The 15,677-nt window shown below is 42.2% G+C and overlaps 1 protein-coding gene across 1 annotated transcript in view; it reads right to left on the bottom strand.

Annotated features, from left to right (window-relative positions):
- BAP1 (BRCA1 associated protein 1) overlaps window positions 1–14,234 on the bottom strand; it is a 33,906-nt gene extending 19,672 nt beyond the window's left edge. Inside the window, exons 1-5 of the mRNA XM_063291916.1 lie at window positions 14,014–14,234; window positions 8,319–8,348; window positions 8,182–8,236; window positions 1,134–1,266; window positions 69–188 (exon numbers count right to left, since the gene is read on the bottom strand). Coding sequence (XP_063147986.1) covers window positions 69–188; window positions 1,134–1,266; window positions 8,182–8,236; window positions 8,319–8,348; window positions 14,014–14,050 — 375 coding nt within the window. The 5' untranslated portion in view covers window positions 14,051–14,234. The remainder of the gene's footprint in view (window positions 1–68; window positions 189–1,133; window positions 1,267–8,181; window positions 8,237–8,318; window positions 8,349–14,013) is intronic.
- Window positions 14,235–15,677: the final 1,443 nt, after the last annotated feature.

Consider the following 15,677-nt stretch of genomic DNA (forward strand, 5'->3'; position numbering starts at 1 on the left):
ACAGACACACACACACACACACACTCTAGCGAGTTGAGTTAAGGACTCAGCTTGCTCTGGCTTCATACCTCTGGACTAAAACCTTTGGTGAATTCCTTCATTCGGCTCAGCGTTGGCCCCAGATCCACACTGTTACAGTTCAGGAGCACACTTAACAATGCATGTGTGGCACAAGAATTGGGAATCAGCTACAAAGCAAAAGAACATTTATATGAAATATGAAAGTATGGCAATCCAGCAGAATAGCCCATCTGCACAAAAACCATCTGTGCATTCTTGATCTTCTGTCTATCACTGCAAAGCCTCCATTTTAAACTATTTATTAGTTTATATAGTATTCCATCAACAAATTTGCTCTGAGTGAGTAATGGAGAGAAAAGTAAAACCAACCAAGTATTAAACATATTATATATAAAACAAAATGCATGTTACACATGATATGGAAAACACCTTTAAGTTCAATCACCCAGTTGTAAAGTCTTCCCATTTCAGAGAGTAGGACACTTAAGAGCACAAAGCAAGCAATCCAGCAAAACACTCACTCCATTCATATTCTTTAGGCCTGGCCAACGCTACCCTCAGGAGTGACAGACAAAAAGAAAGAGAAGCAAGGCTTTTAAAAAGACTGACTGTAGTAGAAGAGGACTACCCCTTCTCAAGAGGGAACTTCCAATTAAAAATGCACCCTTGCACACAAACACACAGCAATTAAGGTTTACAGTTTCCACCAGCACCAACAGAGGTAAGAGTTACCAAGTGAGACACACTCTATCCTCTGTCAGCTGCTGATTAGAGGTTTTTTTATCCTTTTCCAGGTCTAACAATACCTTTTGGGCCAGATGGGGAGCTTTTGCTAACAATAATCCATGGTCATAGATTCCCCATGCCTATTCTCCAACTATTTTCACAGAGTCTAGTTTGAATGGCCATATTTCCCTTAAATGTATTGTGCTTGAATTGTGATTGCTCACTGGGGACAGAAAAAAGGCTTTGTTCATTCTCAAAAACAGGAGCTTATACTGTTTATTATGGAATAAGCCCAGAAATGTACTCACTGCTAGAGATTGGAGTGATTTACATTACTGCTTGTTTTATCCAACTGGGAATATTCTGCTTTCTTCAGATCAGCTTACCTGGTGAGCAAAGAACATGTTGTTGACAATGTCATCATCAATCACTGATGTCTCATCTACCAAAGTAGAGACTTTCCGTCGGGATCGACGTTCTTCAATCCATTTGAAAAGGAAGATAAATCCATAGACAGGCCTGAAAAGAAGAATTGTTGCAACATGCAATCCATCACTTTTGAAGAATAATTCTCTATTCACAGACATATAGTCAATATTCAATAATTCTCTAGTCAAAGACAACCGTCTGGAGTAGGGAACCTGATACATTTAGAAGACCGAATTGCAACGTCACTGAGCACAGAGTTAGGCAATGGTCAAAGATTATTAGAATTGTAGTACAGAACATTTTAGTTTGTTTTCTTTTATTCAATTTAGGCACCACCCGACTCCAGACTGACTCTAGGCGGCTCACAGTAAAACAAGACAAAGTAAGAAATATAACACAGGGAAAAATAGAGAAAAAGGTAAGTTAGGGAATCCAGCCAACACTCACACATACAAACACATCCAACAGGGGCCCCAGCCACCTTAGCCCAAGGTCTAGGAGAACAGCCAGGTCTTCAAGGCTTTCCAGAATGCCATTAAGGTGGGAGCCACATGGATCTCAGGGGAACCACATTCCAGATGGCAGGTGCTGAGACAGAGAAGGCACACTTCCTGGCTCCTGACAGATGACACTGTTTAACTGAAGGGACCCCAAGCATGCAAACCCGGTTGGCTCGTACCAGCTGGACAGACACCACAGGAAATAGGCAGTCCCTCAGATAACCAGACCCTATGATATGTAGTGCTTTATAGATCATAACCAGCACCTTGGAAAACTTCTGGTTGCCTGCTCTGGAAAAGGATGGAAAAAGCCAACACAGTAACACTATAAATTCATTTTGCACCAGCCATTGTTAACATCCTTTTAATAGTTCCAAATGTTGACAATGGATGCTCAGACCCTAACGAGGCATTTTAATATGAATGTTAATAAGTACCCATACTGCACCTCTGAATTACTACCAAATTATTTATGGGACTTCCAGTGGGGAAAGTAGCAGACTGAACATCTCCGAAAGTGTGGGGATGATGCCAAGGCTGGAATCGCAATGGGTGAGGTGCCCAGTCTTGCAGGGCTTCTCCAGAGAAAGAAGAAGGTGAAGAGATCACCCATGTGTGCTCCAGACAGCCACTCCTCATGAGGAAGCCTGCAGGATCTGAAAGGACTCTGCAGGCATCTTGTGAGTAAGAGCAGCTGGGAGACAAAGAGGAGGATCAGGCTCATAGCCTCAGCGAAACCTTTTAAAGGACACTGGATTAAACTCCATTTCTTAAATCACTTCGGATTACAACTAACTAAATGCTAAAGAGGTCTTCAGAGCAGCAGTTTAACTGGATCATCCAATGGGTGTTCCTACAGCCCATAACATACTTAACAGAAAAAGAATAAGACTTTAAAAAAAAACCTAACTTGCAGCAAAAAGCACAGTAAGAATCTGGATTACAAAAGTTTCATATGGATAAAGGGTCCAGGGGAGTTTTATGGACTTTGTTTACTTTAAGTTCCTGGGAATTAATTAAATAAATAGCACATACCTTCATGGGAAAGCATTTTGTTCTGGCTCACTGAAGGAAATGACTGGTCAGCTTTCTTAAACAAAAGGGACAAGGGACTGTCATAAAAGTGCAGAGACTCTATGAGCATAGAAGTATAGAGGTTTCAAGGGATTGTTGTAAAAGTACAAGATTGAAGAAACACAAAAAAGGGAAAAAATAGGCAAACGCTGGCTTTTCTTCTTTTTGATGTTCTTATTTAGATTATAAATCCAAATAAGAGAGACAGAGAGAGATGGCTACTACTAGAAAAGCAGTGAAAGAGGGGAGGAGAGGATCACTGACTGATCAACTAGCCAGGATTATACCTGGGATTTTACATAGGATGTTTAAAGAAATGGGAAAGACTGTCATAACATCTGTAACAGAAGTAGCGACAGCTTCCACAGAGGAAAAACTGGTTTGGAATTTGGAGGAAAGAATGAACAAGAAATTTAACGAATCAGTAATACAGATTAAAGGTGAAATTCGATAAATTAAAGTAGAAACTCTGGAAACTAAGCCTGAAGCAAGAGATGGAAAAAGACGTAGATAATTTGGCAGAACTGAGGGAGAAGGACTTTTGCTTGAGGTAGAGGGCAGTCCCAGAAGAACCTGGGGAAGATGTAAGAGACAGGATAGTTCAGGCTTATCTAAAAGTTTTGGAATGGGATGAAGAAGATATGGAAGCAGAATTGGATGAGGTCTATAGAATTAATACAAGATACACTAAATTGAGAAATATCCCAAGAGACCTATTGATGCATTTTGTTAGGAAGAGAACAAAAGACCAGATTCTACCACACTTTAACACAAAGTTAAGGATAGGCAACTCAGATGTAATCCTACTTAAAGAAATACCCATTAGAATACTGCATAACAGAAAAGATTACACCTTCCTGACAAATTAAAACACAAGATACCTTTAGGGGGATAAATTGGAAGGAGTTATTTTTACTTTTAAGCAGCAAAGTTTTCGACTTAACTCAGTTCAAAAGGGGAGAATTTTTGCAAAGACACAAGGTTGAACTGGAGACGCAAATGGAAGGAGTTACGCAGTTAACGCTACAAGAAGCTGAGGAAGATAGTACTACATTAGGTGCCACAGGTATAGACTTTTCAAAATTAATAAAATAAACATGGAGTTTAAATACTTAACATGGAATATAAATGGAGCAAATGCCTCCCAATGAAGATATTTCATTATTTGAAAAAATTAACGTTGGATATAAACTGTTTACAAGAAACACATATAAGAAAGAAAGATAAAAAATATTTGATTTATAAAAATTTGGGAGACGAATATATCTCAGCCACTTTAAAAGCAAAAGGGGGGGGGGAGTTGTTTTGTATATAAATCCATAATTCAACCAAAAATGTTATTATCTGATGATCAAGGTAGGTATGTGGGAGTGAAGATTAATTTTAACGAAAGTAGAATCCTTTTAGTGGGGATCTATGCTCCAAATGAAAATACAGCTGAATTTTTCAATGGACTTATGGGAAAATTAATGGAGCTGTCATACAGGTAGTCCTCAACTTATAACCATATGTTCAGCAATTGTTAGAAGCAACACCAGAACTAAAGGATTACAACCAGCCCCTGAAGTTACAGCTCTTATGGTGCCCCGACTTTGGTTGGGGGAAGCTGGCAGGAAGTTGCCTTGCCTAAGGATCATGGGACTCAGTTAACAACAGCAACCGGGACTGCAGGGATTGCTGTCACAAAGTGATGCAGTCGTGCTTTACAACTGCATTGCTAAGCGATGGAAATTCCAGTCCCAATTGTCATCATAAGTCAAGGACTACCTGTATGAAAATTGGTACCTAATGGAAGATTGGAATGGAATAGTCTGTCCACAACAAGATAGAACATCAGTAAAAAGGACTGAAATGATGCAAGGCAAACTACCAAAAACTTCCTTCAAAATGATGGACAATCTTGAACTGATTGATATATGAAGGCATAACAATGGTGATTCTAAAGAATACTTATTTTTCCAAAAGACATAGATCTTTCTCCAGAATAGACATGTTTTGGATTTCCAAAAGCTTGGCCGCTTGTATCAATAAAGTTGAAATATTGCCAAAGACTTTCTCTGACCATAATCCAGTGACTTCAACATTCAAGAAGAAAGCTAGAACTTATAGATAGAAACTAAATGAAATATTACTACAAAGTAAATCAATAGTGGAAGAATGTAAAAAGAATATTGAAGAACTTTTTGAGAATAACTTCAATAAGGGTATGGATATAAAAATAGTACGGCATGCCAGTAAAGCATTTACGCGAGGACAATTTATATAGCAGAACAATAAACTGAAAAAACAAAGACAAGAAAAGATGCAAAAGATTCGAAGGGATATAAAGACAAAAGAGGATGAACAAATGAGATCTCTGGGGAGAAAAAATATCTCACAGAAAATTAAACTTCTACAGCATCAATTTTCTATGTTAACAGTGAGAGAGATGGAAATAAAATTGAACTTTGTTAAACAGAGGAATTTTGAGTTAGAAAATAAGCCAGGAAAATGGCTGATTTATAGACTGAGAAAGAGGGAAAATGATACTAAAATTACAAAATGAGAAAACTATGGTGACTGATAATGTAAGTATTCAAAGAAAATTTCATTAGTACTGTACAGGTAGTCCTCGCTTAACAACCACAATTGGGACCGGAATTTCAGTTGCTAAGCACAGCAGTCATTAAGTGAATCTGACCCGATTTTACAACTTTTGCAGCGGTCGTTAAGCAAATCATGTGTTAAGCAAACCACGTGGTTAAGTGAATCACGTGGTTCCCCATTGATTTTGCTACCTAGAAGCCAGCTTGGAAGTTCGAAAATGGCGATCACGTGACCATGGGACACTGCAATGATCATAAATGTGAACCAGTTGCCAAGCACCCAAATTGTGATCACGTGACTGTGGGGATGCTGTGACGGTCGTAAGTATGAGGACCAGTCATAAGTCAGTTCTTCCAGCACCATCATAAGTCCGAACTATCACTAAACGAATGGTTGTTAAGCGAGGACTACCTGTACAATGCTATGTAAGAGAAAAGAAATTTCATTGGCAAGGACAGATGAATATTTAAAGAAACAAAACCTATCAAAGAAAACAGACATCCAAACATGAACGATGAATGAACCAATAACAATAGCAGAAATCTGTGATGCTATAAAGAAGATGAATAAAGGTAGAACCCCTGATCCAGGTGGATTATCAGCTTCCTATTATAAATATTTCAAAGATGAGCTTTTATTGTATGAAAGGTGAAAGGTCCCCTGTGCAAGCATCAAGTCATGTCTGACCCTTTGGGGGGACACCGCTTTTGCAACATTTTCTTGGCAGACTACTGTATATCAGGGTGGTTTGCCATTGCCTTCCCCAGTCATCACCTTCCCCAGCAAGCTTTTACTATCTTTGCAAAGAATGAACTCCAGTTTAGATAATGGAATGATACTGGATAGTTGGACAGGGACATATATATAGCACTGATTCCTAAAGAAGCACAGGATTTGAATTATAGGCCAATATCACTACTGAATAATAACTATAAGATATTTATGACAATTTTAGCTGTAAACTGAAAAATGTTCTACAAGATTTTATCCATGAAGACCAATGTGTTTTTTTTAACCTAAGAGACAATTAGAAGACAATATTAGAAATGTTCTTAATATATTAGAGTACTTGGAACAACATGATGAAAAGCAAGCTGCCTTAATATTTCTTGATGCAGAGAAGGCTTCTGACAATTTAAACTGGACTGTTTAAAATTTTGGAAGATATGGACTTTGGAGAGAACATGGGTAAAATCAATATATATTTCACAAAAGGCACAAATAATTGTGAATGGGGAATTGACCAAGCTCTGTAAAATACAGAAAAGAACAAGCAGGGATGCCCATTTTCTCCACTGTCATTCATTCTGGCTCTTGAAGTTTTGAATAGAGCCATTAGGCAAAATGAGAGAATTGCTGGAGTGAAAGTTAAAAAAGAAGTTTACAAATAAAGGGCATTCACTATGATTTGATTTTAATTTTAGAGAACCCTTTAGGAGGGATAGATGTATTAACAAAAAAACTAAGAGAATTTGGTGCATTGGCTGGATTTAAAATTAGTAAGAAAAAAACAAAGATGTTGACAAAGAATATGAAGATGGAAGACCAAAAAGAATTGTCTGTAAAAACTGGATTTCAGATTGAGAAAAAGGGAAACTTTGGGGTATTACTATAACTAACATGAATTTTATGTTATTTCAAAATAACTGCGTTAAGCGTATGGAATGAAATTAAGGATTTATTAAGATAGAAAAAATTACAAATATCATTGTTGGGAAGAATTTCTGTGGTAAAAATGAATGTGTTACCTCAAATGTTGTTCTTATTTCAGACAAGACCTGTTTTGAGAACTGATGCACTATTTAAACAGTGGCAAAAAGGCATACCCAGATTTATATGGTAGGGGGGAAAAACCAAGGGTTAAATACAAGATTCTCCAAGATGCAAAAGAAAGAGGAAGACTGGGACTACCCGATTTTAAATTGTATTTTGCTGCCTGCTGTTTGTTTTGGATGAAGGAATGGCTATTATATGCACAAAGATGGAAGACTACAGAAATATCAATAATGGAGGAATGGATGTGAAGATGGCTGAGTTTGCAGAAATGGCTAAATTGACTTGTTGATTAAGGAGGGAACTACAACTACTTTTATAAAAGACTGGAAACCCTTTATGGACTTTTTGGTGAAAATGGAAAAAAATGAACATGATTTTGGGATTTATTGATTAAAAAGGTTTGTCTATGAGAAGAAGGGAACCATGATATGCAATATGGGAAGGTGGAGATGGTAACTGCTGTGTAGGTAACTGCTGCAAAGAAGATTGGAAATCACTTCTTTAGGTATCTTTTTCTTTCCTTTTTGTTACCCTTTATTTTTTCTTTTATGCTTTTACAATGTCTTTATTTTTCTACTACTTCTTTTATGTTTCTGTAGTTTTTAAATCTTTGTAAAAACTTCTTTTAATTAAAAATATTTTAAACAATGAATTACTACCAAATTATTTATAATTAAAGTACTACTGTAGGCTGCAGCATAAAGGATTTGGGACATTTCTAGACTCAAGTGACATGTTAATTAGCAATAGGATTGATTTAAGAAAGCTTACCTTAAAAATGAAATCTGAATGCAAAGTAAGTGTGATTCCCTTCCACCATTATAACAAGACTTTTTAAAACAATTATTACACCTTTATTATTTTCTTTTTCTGCTGTCAGTTCTGCTATGTCACTATACATAATCCAGCCTGTTAAGAAGATTCCTGGCATTTCTTATTTGACAGAAATTGAACAATTTCCAATACATTGCAAAAACGTCTTCATCACTATTCATAAATTTTGGACTGTGTCATTACTTCAGCAGGATACTCTGCTTTTTTCTAGTCAGTATAACCGCCAGAATCTTACCCTTGGCATTTGCTCTGTAGATCATAAATTTCCTCAACTTGCACTCCCTTAACACCTATAGGAAGATAAACCTTGAGTCAGCATATAAGGAGAAGACGCAAGGACTGATTAATATATTACCATATGGTTATACTCACCAAAATCCTCCACTAAGAGTGTGAAGAGCCCTGCAAAAAAAAAAGGAAAGGAAAGGAAAGGAAAGGAAAGGAAAGGAAAGGAAAGGAAAGGAAAGGAAAGGAAAGGAAAGGAAAGGAAAGGAAAGGAAAGGAAAGGAAAGGAAAGGAAAGGAAAAGGGTGAGATTGTTACTTGGAAAACAACAGTCATATTTTACAAAAATAATTTTGGGCATACGATTCAGTCTAATCAATCTACTGCAAATATTAAATGCAAAATCAAGACTAGAAATTCTGCAGGACAATACACAATACTCTCATGAAAGCATTTAGAGGAGCCCTGGTTCAATTCCAACTGCACAATCCAGGCCAGCCTGATCAATAATAAACTTGCAGGACCCCCTTTCTTGTTAGGTACAAGGGATGTGAGTTAAGAACCAGCCATCTAAGTGGCAGACCCCAATTTATAGTGTACTCTCCACTTGGAGATATGGACAGCCTCTATCCTACTGGAGTTCCCAAAACTAGCCAAAGCAGGGCTATTTCAGTGGGCATTTTGGCCCTTAGTTTAACGCAGCCTTTCTCAACCTTTTGACCCTGGAGAAACCCCTGAAATATTTTTCAGGCCTCGGGGAACCCCTGCACATTCAGGCTCAAATATAGGCCAGAAGTTACAAAATTATTATATTCATTTCATGGGTAAGCCTGCATATATGCACTAACAGTGTTCTTAAACTAAAAATGAAGACTGAAACTTACGTCTTTAATGTGAAGTTGCCCAAATTTGAAATAATTTTTTAAAGAAATTGTGATCTCCCAGGGAACCCCTAGTGACCTCCCGTGGAACCCCAGGGTCCTATGGAACCTTGGTTGAGGAATGATATGAGGTTTTCTGATACAGTACTTCACTGATACATTAATTATTTGTATTGGGTGTTACTATTCTCTGCTTTTTATCTTGTTGTTATCCACCCAGAGTCCATGCGGATTGGGCTGGGCTATAAATATTGTTAAATAAATGAATACTGGGTTTCTTTTGTGAAGCTGATATACAGTGCAGCAGCACACACCTTGTACCACGAGAGATGCCAGTCCTGTAGCACCTAGTTTGGCTACATCAATAAAGCAAAGGCAACCACTTGGCTGCCTTCAGTTCATTTGGATGTCAGATGATCTGATGAATCCTGAACTCAAGAACAACCTACACGCACAGGGAGAAGGACAGAGGGTGGTGTATACTCTAGAGCCAAGAAAGCAGTAACAGTTTCCCATGTAACAGATGCTCTCCCTCATCACCAGCACATATGATGGGATGGGAGTTTGATGAGAATAAGCAAGTACAAGGAAGCTATCAGATCAAATATATCTAAGTATCTTCCAAACTTGAGGCTTTATTATTGTTATACTTTTTGTAGCACTGTGCAGAGAAGTGCGCAGGGACATTTCAAAGTGGACAGAAAGTAGCCATTTCTAAGAAAATGACTTATAATATGTTAGTGCTTTTTTAATTTTGTAGTATACCATTATGATTATATAACACCACTGCTTTGGCAATTTCACTAGTTCTTGGCTTCTTTCTGACTTCATTCCCATGTGTAGATTTTGACTTTCAAAGATCTTCACAATTTAGAATAAAGTACTAATGAATCACTTAATTCTATAAACTGGAATATGGTTCTGGATTGTGGAGTTATTGTCTCAGGAAGGCTCAGCTAACACTTAACTTGCTACTCTACCAGCCTCCCTGCTGCATGGCAACATCCCTGCCTGAGATGCTGGAGGCCATCTCGGGGCTGGCGGTGGAGTTCCCCAGGCTTATGGTTCAGGGGGACTTCAACCTGCCATCCCTGGGGCGTGCCTCAGAGGTGGCTCGGGAGTTCATGGCTACCATGGCAGCCATGGGCCTGTCCCAGATAATTCAGGACCCAACTCGAGACAGTGGCCTCACCCCGGACTTGGTTTTCTTGTTGGAGCAGTGGCAATGTGATCTGAGGGGAGTTACAGCTGTCCCCTTTGTCATGGTCAGATCACGCCCTGGTGGCCCTGAGATTCTCTTATGCCACCCCCCTCCGCAGGGAGGCAGGACCCATTTGATTGGTCCGCCCCTGGCAACTGATGGACCCAGTAGGGTTTCAGAGGGAACTGGGGGTTATTCCTGGTGATCTGCTGCACAGTCCAGCGGAGGCCCTAGCTGCAGCCTGGAATAGAGGGGCGGCTGGGGCCTTGGACAGAATCGCACCTGTGCGGCCTCTCTTGTCCCATCGAACCCAGCACTCCACATGGTTTACAGAGGAGTTGAGGGTACTGAAGAGGATTAAGAGACCCCTAGAGCGCCGCTGGAGGAAGACAAAGACTGAATTCGACCAAACACTGGTTAGAGCCGCTATTAAGGCCTACCTTGTGGTGATAAAAGCAGTGAAGCGTCAATACTTCTCCGCTCTTATTGTGTCTGCAGAATGCTGCCTGACAGCCCTGTTTAAGATCACTCGATCCCTTTTGGGGAAGGTGGGCTCAGTGACCCACCTACAGGGCCGTGCAGAGGAATTTGCTGAGCATCTGCAGGACAAAATCGCTTGGATCTGCTCCAAGTTAGACTCCAGGCATGAGGCTTGGTCTGGAGAGATAACAGGGGAACAGGCTTACCCAGTTATCTGGGAGCAGTTTGATCCTGTTGGACCTGAGGAAGTGGACAGGATTCTAGGGACAGTAAATGCCACCACATGCCATCTAGACCCATGCCCCTCCTGGTTGGGTCCATGCGATGGTTAATACATCCTTGGGAGAGGGGGTGTTCCTGGCTACCTTTAAAGAGGCGTTGGTGCACCCCCTCCTCAAGAAGCCATCACTGGTCCCTATTGCTCTGGACAATTTTCATCCAGTCTCCCACCTTCCCTTTTTGGGGAAGGTGGGTGAGAAAGTGGTGGCTTTGCAGCTCCAGAGGGTCCTGGAGGAAACGGATTATCTGGACCCCTTTCAGTCAGGTTTCAGGCCCGGTTATGGGACAGAAACGGCATTGGTCGCACTTATGGATGATCCCTGGTGGGAGCGAGATGGTGGCAGTGCATCCATCCTCGCTCGCCTTGATCTCTCAGAGGCTTTTGATACCATCGACCATGGTATCCTTTTGGGGCGGCTCAGGGAGTTGGGGGTGGGTGGCGTAGTCTTACGCTGGTTCACCTCCTTCCTCCAGGGCCAGTCCCAATCGGTGTTGATAGGAAAGATCGGCCCCACAGCCCCTTCTTTGTGGGGTGCCGCAGGGATCAGTACTCTCCCCTCTCCTTTTTAACATCTACATGAAACCACTGGGCGAGATCATCCGTCACCATGGGATGAGGTATCATCAGTTTGCTGATGATACTCAACTGTATATTTCCATCCCGGGTGAAATAAGTGATGCCGTGACCACCCTCTCCGAGTGTCTGGAGGCTTTGGGGGCCTGGATGGGGAACAACAGGCTTCAACTGAACCCTGGTAAGACCGAGTGGCTGTGGGTTAATGGTTCTTCTGTATCTAGGACATTAACATCTGGATGGGGTTGCACTGCCCCAGACAGACCCAGTGAGTAACTTGGGGGTCCTCCTGGATTCACTGCTCCTGCTAGAAGAACAGGTGGCAGCCATGGCCAGGAGAGCCTTTGTGCAGCTACGTGCTGGGCACCAGTTACGCCCCTTCCTGGATCAGGAGACCCTTCGAACAGTCACTCATATCCTTGTTATCTCTCATATAGACTATTGCAATGCACATGGGGCTACCCTTGAAAAATATCCGGAAGCTCCAGCTGGTCCAGAATGCAGCTGCAAGAGTTGTTTTTGTTGCCCCTAGAAGGGCACATATAACACCACTGATGCGCGAGCTGCATTGGGTACCAGTTTGCTTCCAGGTCCAATTCAAGGTGTTGGTTATCACCTTTAAAGCCCTTCATGACATGGGGCCAGGTTACCTGAGGGACCGCCTCTTCCCCATTACATCAGCCCGTCCCACCCGATCATGCAGAGAGGGCATGCTGCAGACCCCATCTCTAAGACAACTTCATTTGGCGGGGTCCAGGAAGCAGGCCTTCTCTGAAGTAGCTCCCGCCCTGTGGAACATGCTGCCCCCAGAGGTGAGATTGGCCCCATCGCTCCTGGACTTTCGGAGGAGTCTGAAGACCTGGTTCTGCCGCCTCACTTGGGGTGGAGAGAGGAATAGATCTACATGGGGATGGCTGCTATAGACCACTCCTCCCACACTTGGACTGTTTTATATTTTTTCGCCACTTGGACTTTTTTATCTTTACTCTTATTTATATTATTTATTATTGTAATTTTCTACTGTATATTTTATGATTGTTGTTTTAATTGATTACTGTAAACCACCCAGAGTCCCCCGATGGGAGGAGATGGGTGAGGACAAATTGGATGGATGGATGGATGGATGGATGGATAGATAAATAAATTTGTTACAGAAGCAGACAATTTCATTTGAATTTCCCAAGTCAAGTCTTTGTGATGATTAATGATTCACAGGTTGACTAAGGGTTCAGATGCAAGACATCATGGCCAAACCTAATGTTGAAAAGGAAAAGGACCAAGGACATCAGAGCTGTTTATCTGTATATTGTAAATATTGAATTGGCTTAGGGAAAAAAAAGGAATCTGCCACATAATCCTCTGCTTACTTTCTGAGCCAATTCAGCATAGGTCAGGAAGAAAGTCACTCATCTGTAGCATTAATGTCTAAATTAATATGCATATCTGCCTAGCCTCAGATGGTCCTTATATGACCCTTAGGTGAAAAGGGAAATAAGAGTTTTATGTAAGACAATAGAGAACTTTAATAAATACTAAGCTTTGCCAATGCAATATACAATCATGTTGAGATATTGTTAATGTTTTTAACTATATAACACAGAGATTTTTCTATGTAAAGTGTTTATTTTCAATGCCTAGCTATTCTGATCACCATTTTCAAATAAATGCATTGGTGCACTTTCTAAAAATTATTTTGAAAATATTATTTACCTTTGTGTACATTTTAAGGACTACTTTTACTGTTGGATATAAAGCATCTGGTTACCTTAACACACATCAATTTGGATAAACAGACAGGTGGGCCTAAACCAGGATGCACACATGAGATATAACGAGTATAATGTACTTTGGTCGAACAGGTACACATTTCAAACACACAATGCTATCAGCTGACATGCCTTGTGATCCACCATGCCCTTTTGAAGGGAGAGCAGGGACAAATAATAACCAAATGGTTGGATTCAATCATTTTGCTAAACTACGTCATGCTTAACCATTGTCTGTGGAAACAAGCCATCCTATCCACGCACAACACCAACCCAGAAACTACAACTTCCAAAGAATAACAATGGGGCTCACCCTCCCCAAATCATGCAAACCTCATCAAAACTTCGCATGAAGACTGCACCCACCCCGGAGCAGGTCGGCGGCCCGAGTTGGCACAGAGGCTTCTGCTCCGGCTCGTTCCCGGCGTGGGATCCGTGGGCCCCGTAAGGTTGTAACCGTCTCCCATCCAGAGCCACACCCTGGGGTCGGTGTTCCACCACCCACCTTCGGCCTACCCGCCGACCCCCAGCTCGCTCCTCCGCCGAACAGGCGCACCCCCTCACCTCTCCCCCGAAAAGCGAGAGGGCAGCCCGTCCGCCGCCCTCCGGAGCGCAGGCCTCCCGCCAGACTCCCCAAGCCGCGCAGGGGCGCCTTCGCTCACCGGGGTCGCTCTCCAGCTCCAGCCAGCCCTTATTCATCTTCCCCCTGGTCAGGCCTCAGCGCCATGACGGGCCCCGGGCGCCCGGAGGGGAACCATACATCCGGGTTTCCCCGGGCACATCCGGTCCGCGGTACAGCCCCGTTCCGGCCAGCAGGGAAGAAAAAGCGTCCCGAAACGTCCGGGATTGAAAAGGCGGCGGCGGCGGCGGCGGCGGCGGCGGCAGAGGCAGAGGCAGAGGAGGAGAACAGCGGCATCGCGCTGCGCGCGCAGCAACGCACGAAAAAGGGCGCGGTGCTTCCCAGCTGTAGTCTCTCGGAGAGAAGCCTCAGTCCTGCTGCCTCCGGATTGGTGCGGGAAAGGAGAGGGCGTGGCCAGCAAATTATAAATGCGAGGGATAGCGCGCGACGGTAGAGTGAAAGTGTTTGACGTAATGGCTGTTATTGGAGGCATGTAGATTAGAGCTTAAGCTGTATTTTATACGAATGCTGGTCTATACCTAAATAATCTTCAGCGAAGGATCGTTACCTTGTCGTGGTGCTGGAGCTTAAGCACCTCAATGATGCCATGAGTTAAACCCTGAAAGGCCACCCAAGGCGGGAAGGTCGTGACAGAGAGGTCAGACTAAATGTGATCCCTGGGGAAGACCAAGGGCAAGATGGATGGATGATATTCTAGAGGTGACGGACTCGTCCCTGGGGGAGCTGGGGGTGTTGACGACCGACAGGAAGCTCTGGCGTGGGCTGGTCCATGAAGTCACGAAGAGTCGGAAGCGACCAAATGAATAAACAACAAAAACAACCTCAGATATGTCGGTATACCATCAGAAGATGAGACCCCCAGGTCGGAAGATGGTCAAAATGCTACTGGGGAGGAACAGAGGATGAGTTTAACTAGCCCCAGATGTGATGACGCAGCTAGCTCAAAGCCAAAAGGACGGCTAGCAGCTGACGGTGCTGGTGGTGAAGGGCGAATCTGATGTTCTAAGGATCAACACGCCATTGGAACCTGGAATGTAAAATCTATGAGCCAGGGCAAATTGCATGTGGTTATTGGTGAGATGTCAAGATTAAAGGTAGACATTTTGGGCGTCAGTGAACTGAAATGGACTGGAATGGGCCACTTCACATCACATGACCACCAGATCTACTACTGTGGACAAGAGGACCACAGAAGAAATGGAGTAGCCTTCATAATTAATAGTAAAGTGGCTAAAGCAGTGCTTGGATACAATCCAAAAAACGATAGAATGATCTCAATTCGAATTCAGGGCAAGCCATCTAACATCACAGTGATCCAAATATACGCCCCAACCACAAATGCTGAAGTAGAGCAGTTCTATGAAGATATGCAGCACCTACTGGACAACACGCCTAAAAGAGATGTTATTTTCATCACGGGAGACTGGAATGCTAAGGTGGGCAGTCAAATGACACCTGGAATTACAGGTAAGCATGGGCTGGGAGAACAAAATGAAGCAGGACATAGGCTGATAGAATTTTGCCAAGACAACTCACTCTGCATAACAAACACTCTCTTCCAACAACCTAAGAGATGGCTTTATACATGGACTTCACCAGATGGACAACGCCGAAATCAGATTGACTACATCCTTTGCAGCCAAAGGTGGCGGACATCTATACAGTTCGTAAAAACAAGACCTGGAG

The sequence above is a fragment of the Candoia aspera genome, chromosome 2, assembly GCF_035149785.1.
Source record: "Candoia aspera isolate rCanAsp1 chromosome 2, rCanAsp1.hap2, whole genome shotgun sequence".
In the NCBI taxonomy this organism is placed as follows: Eukaryota; Metazoa; Chordata; class Lepidosauria; order Squamata; family Boidae; genus Candoia; species Candoia aspera.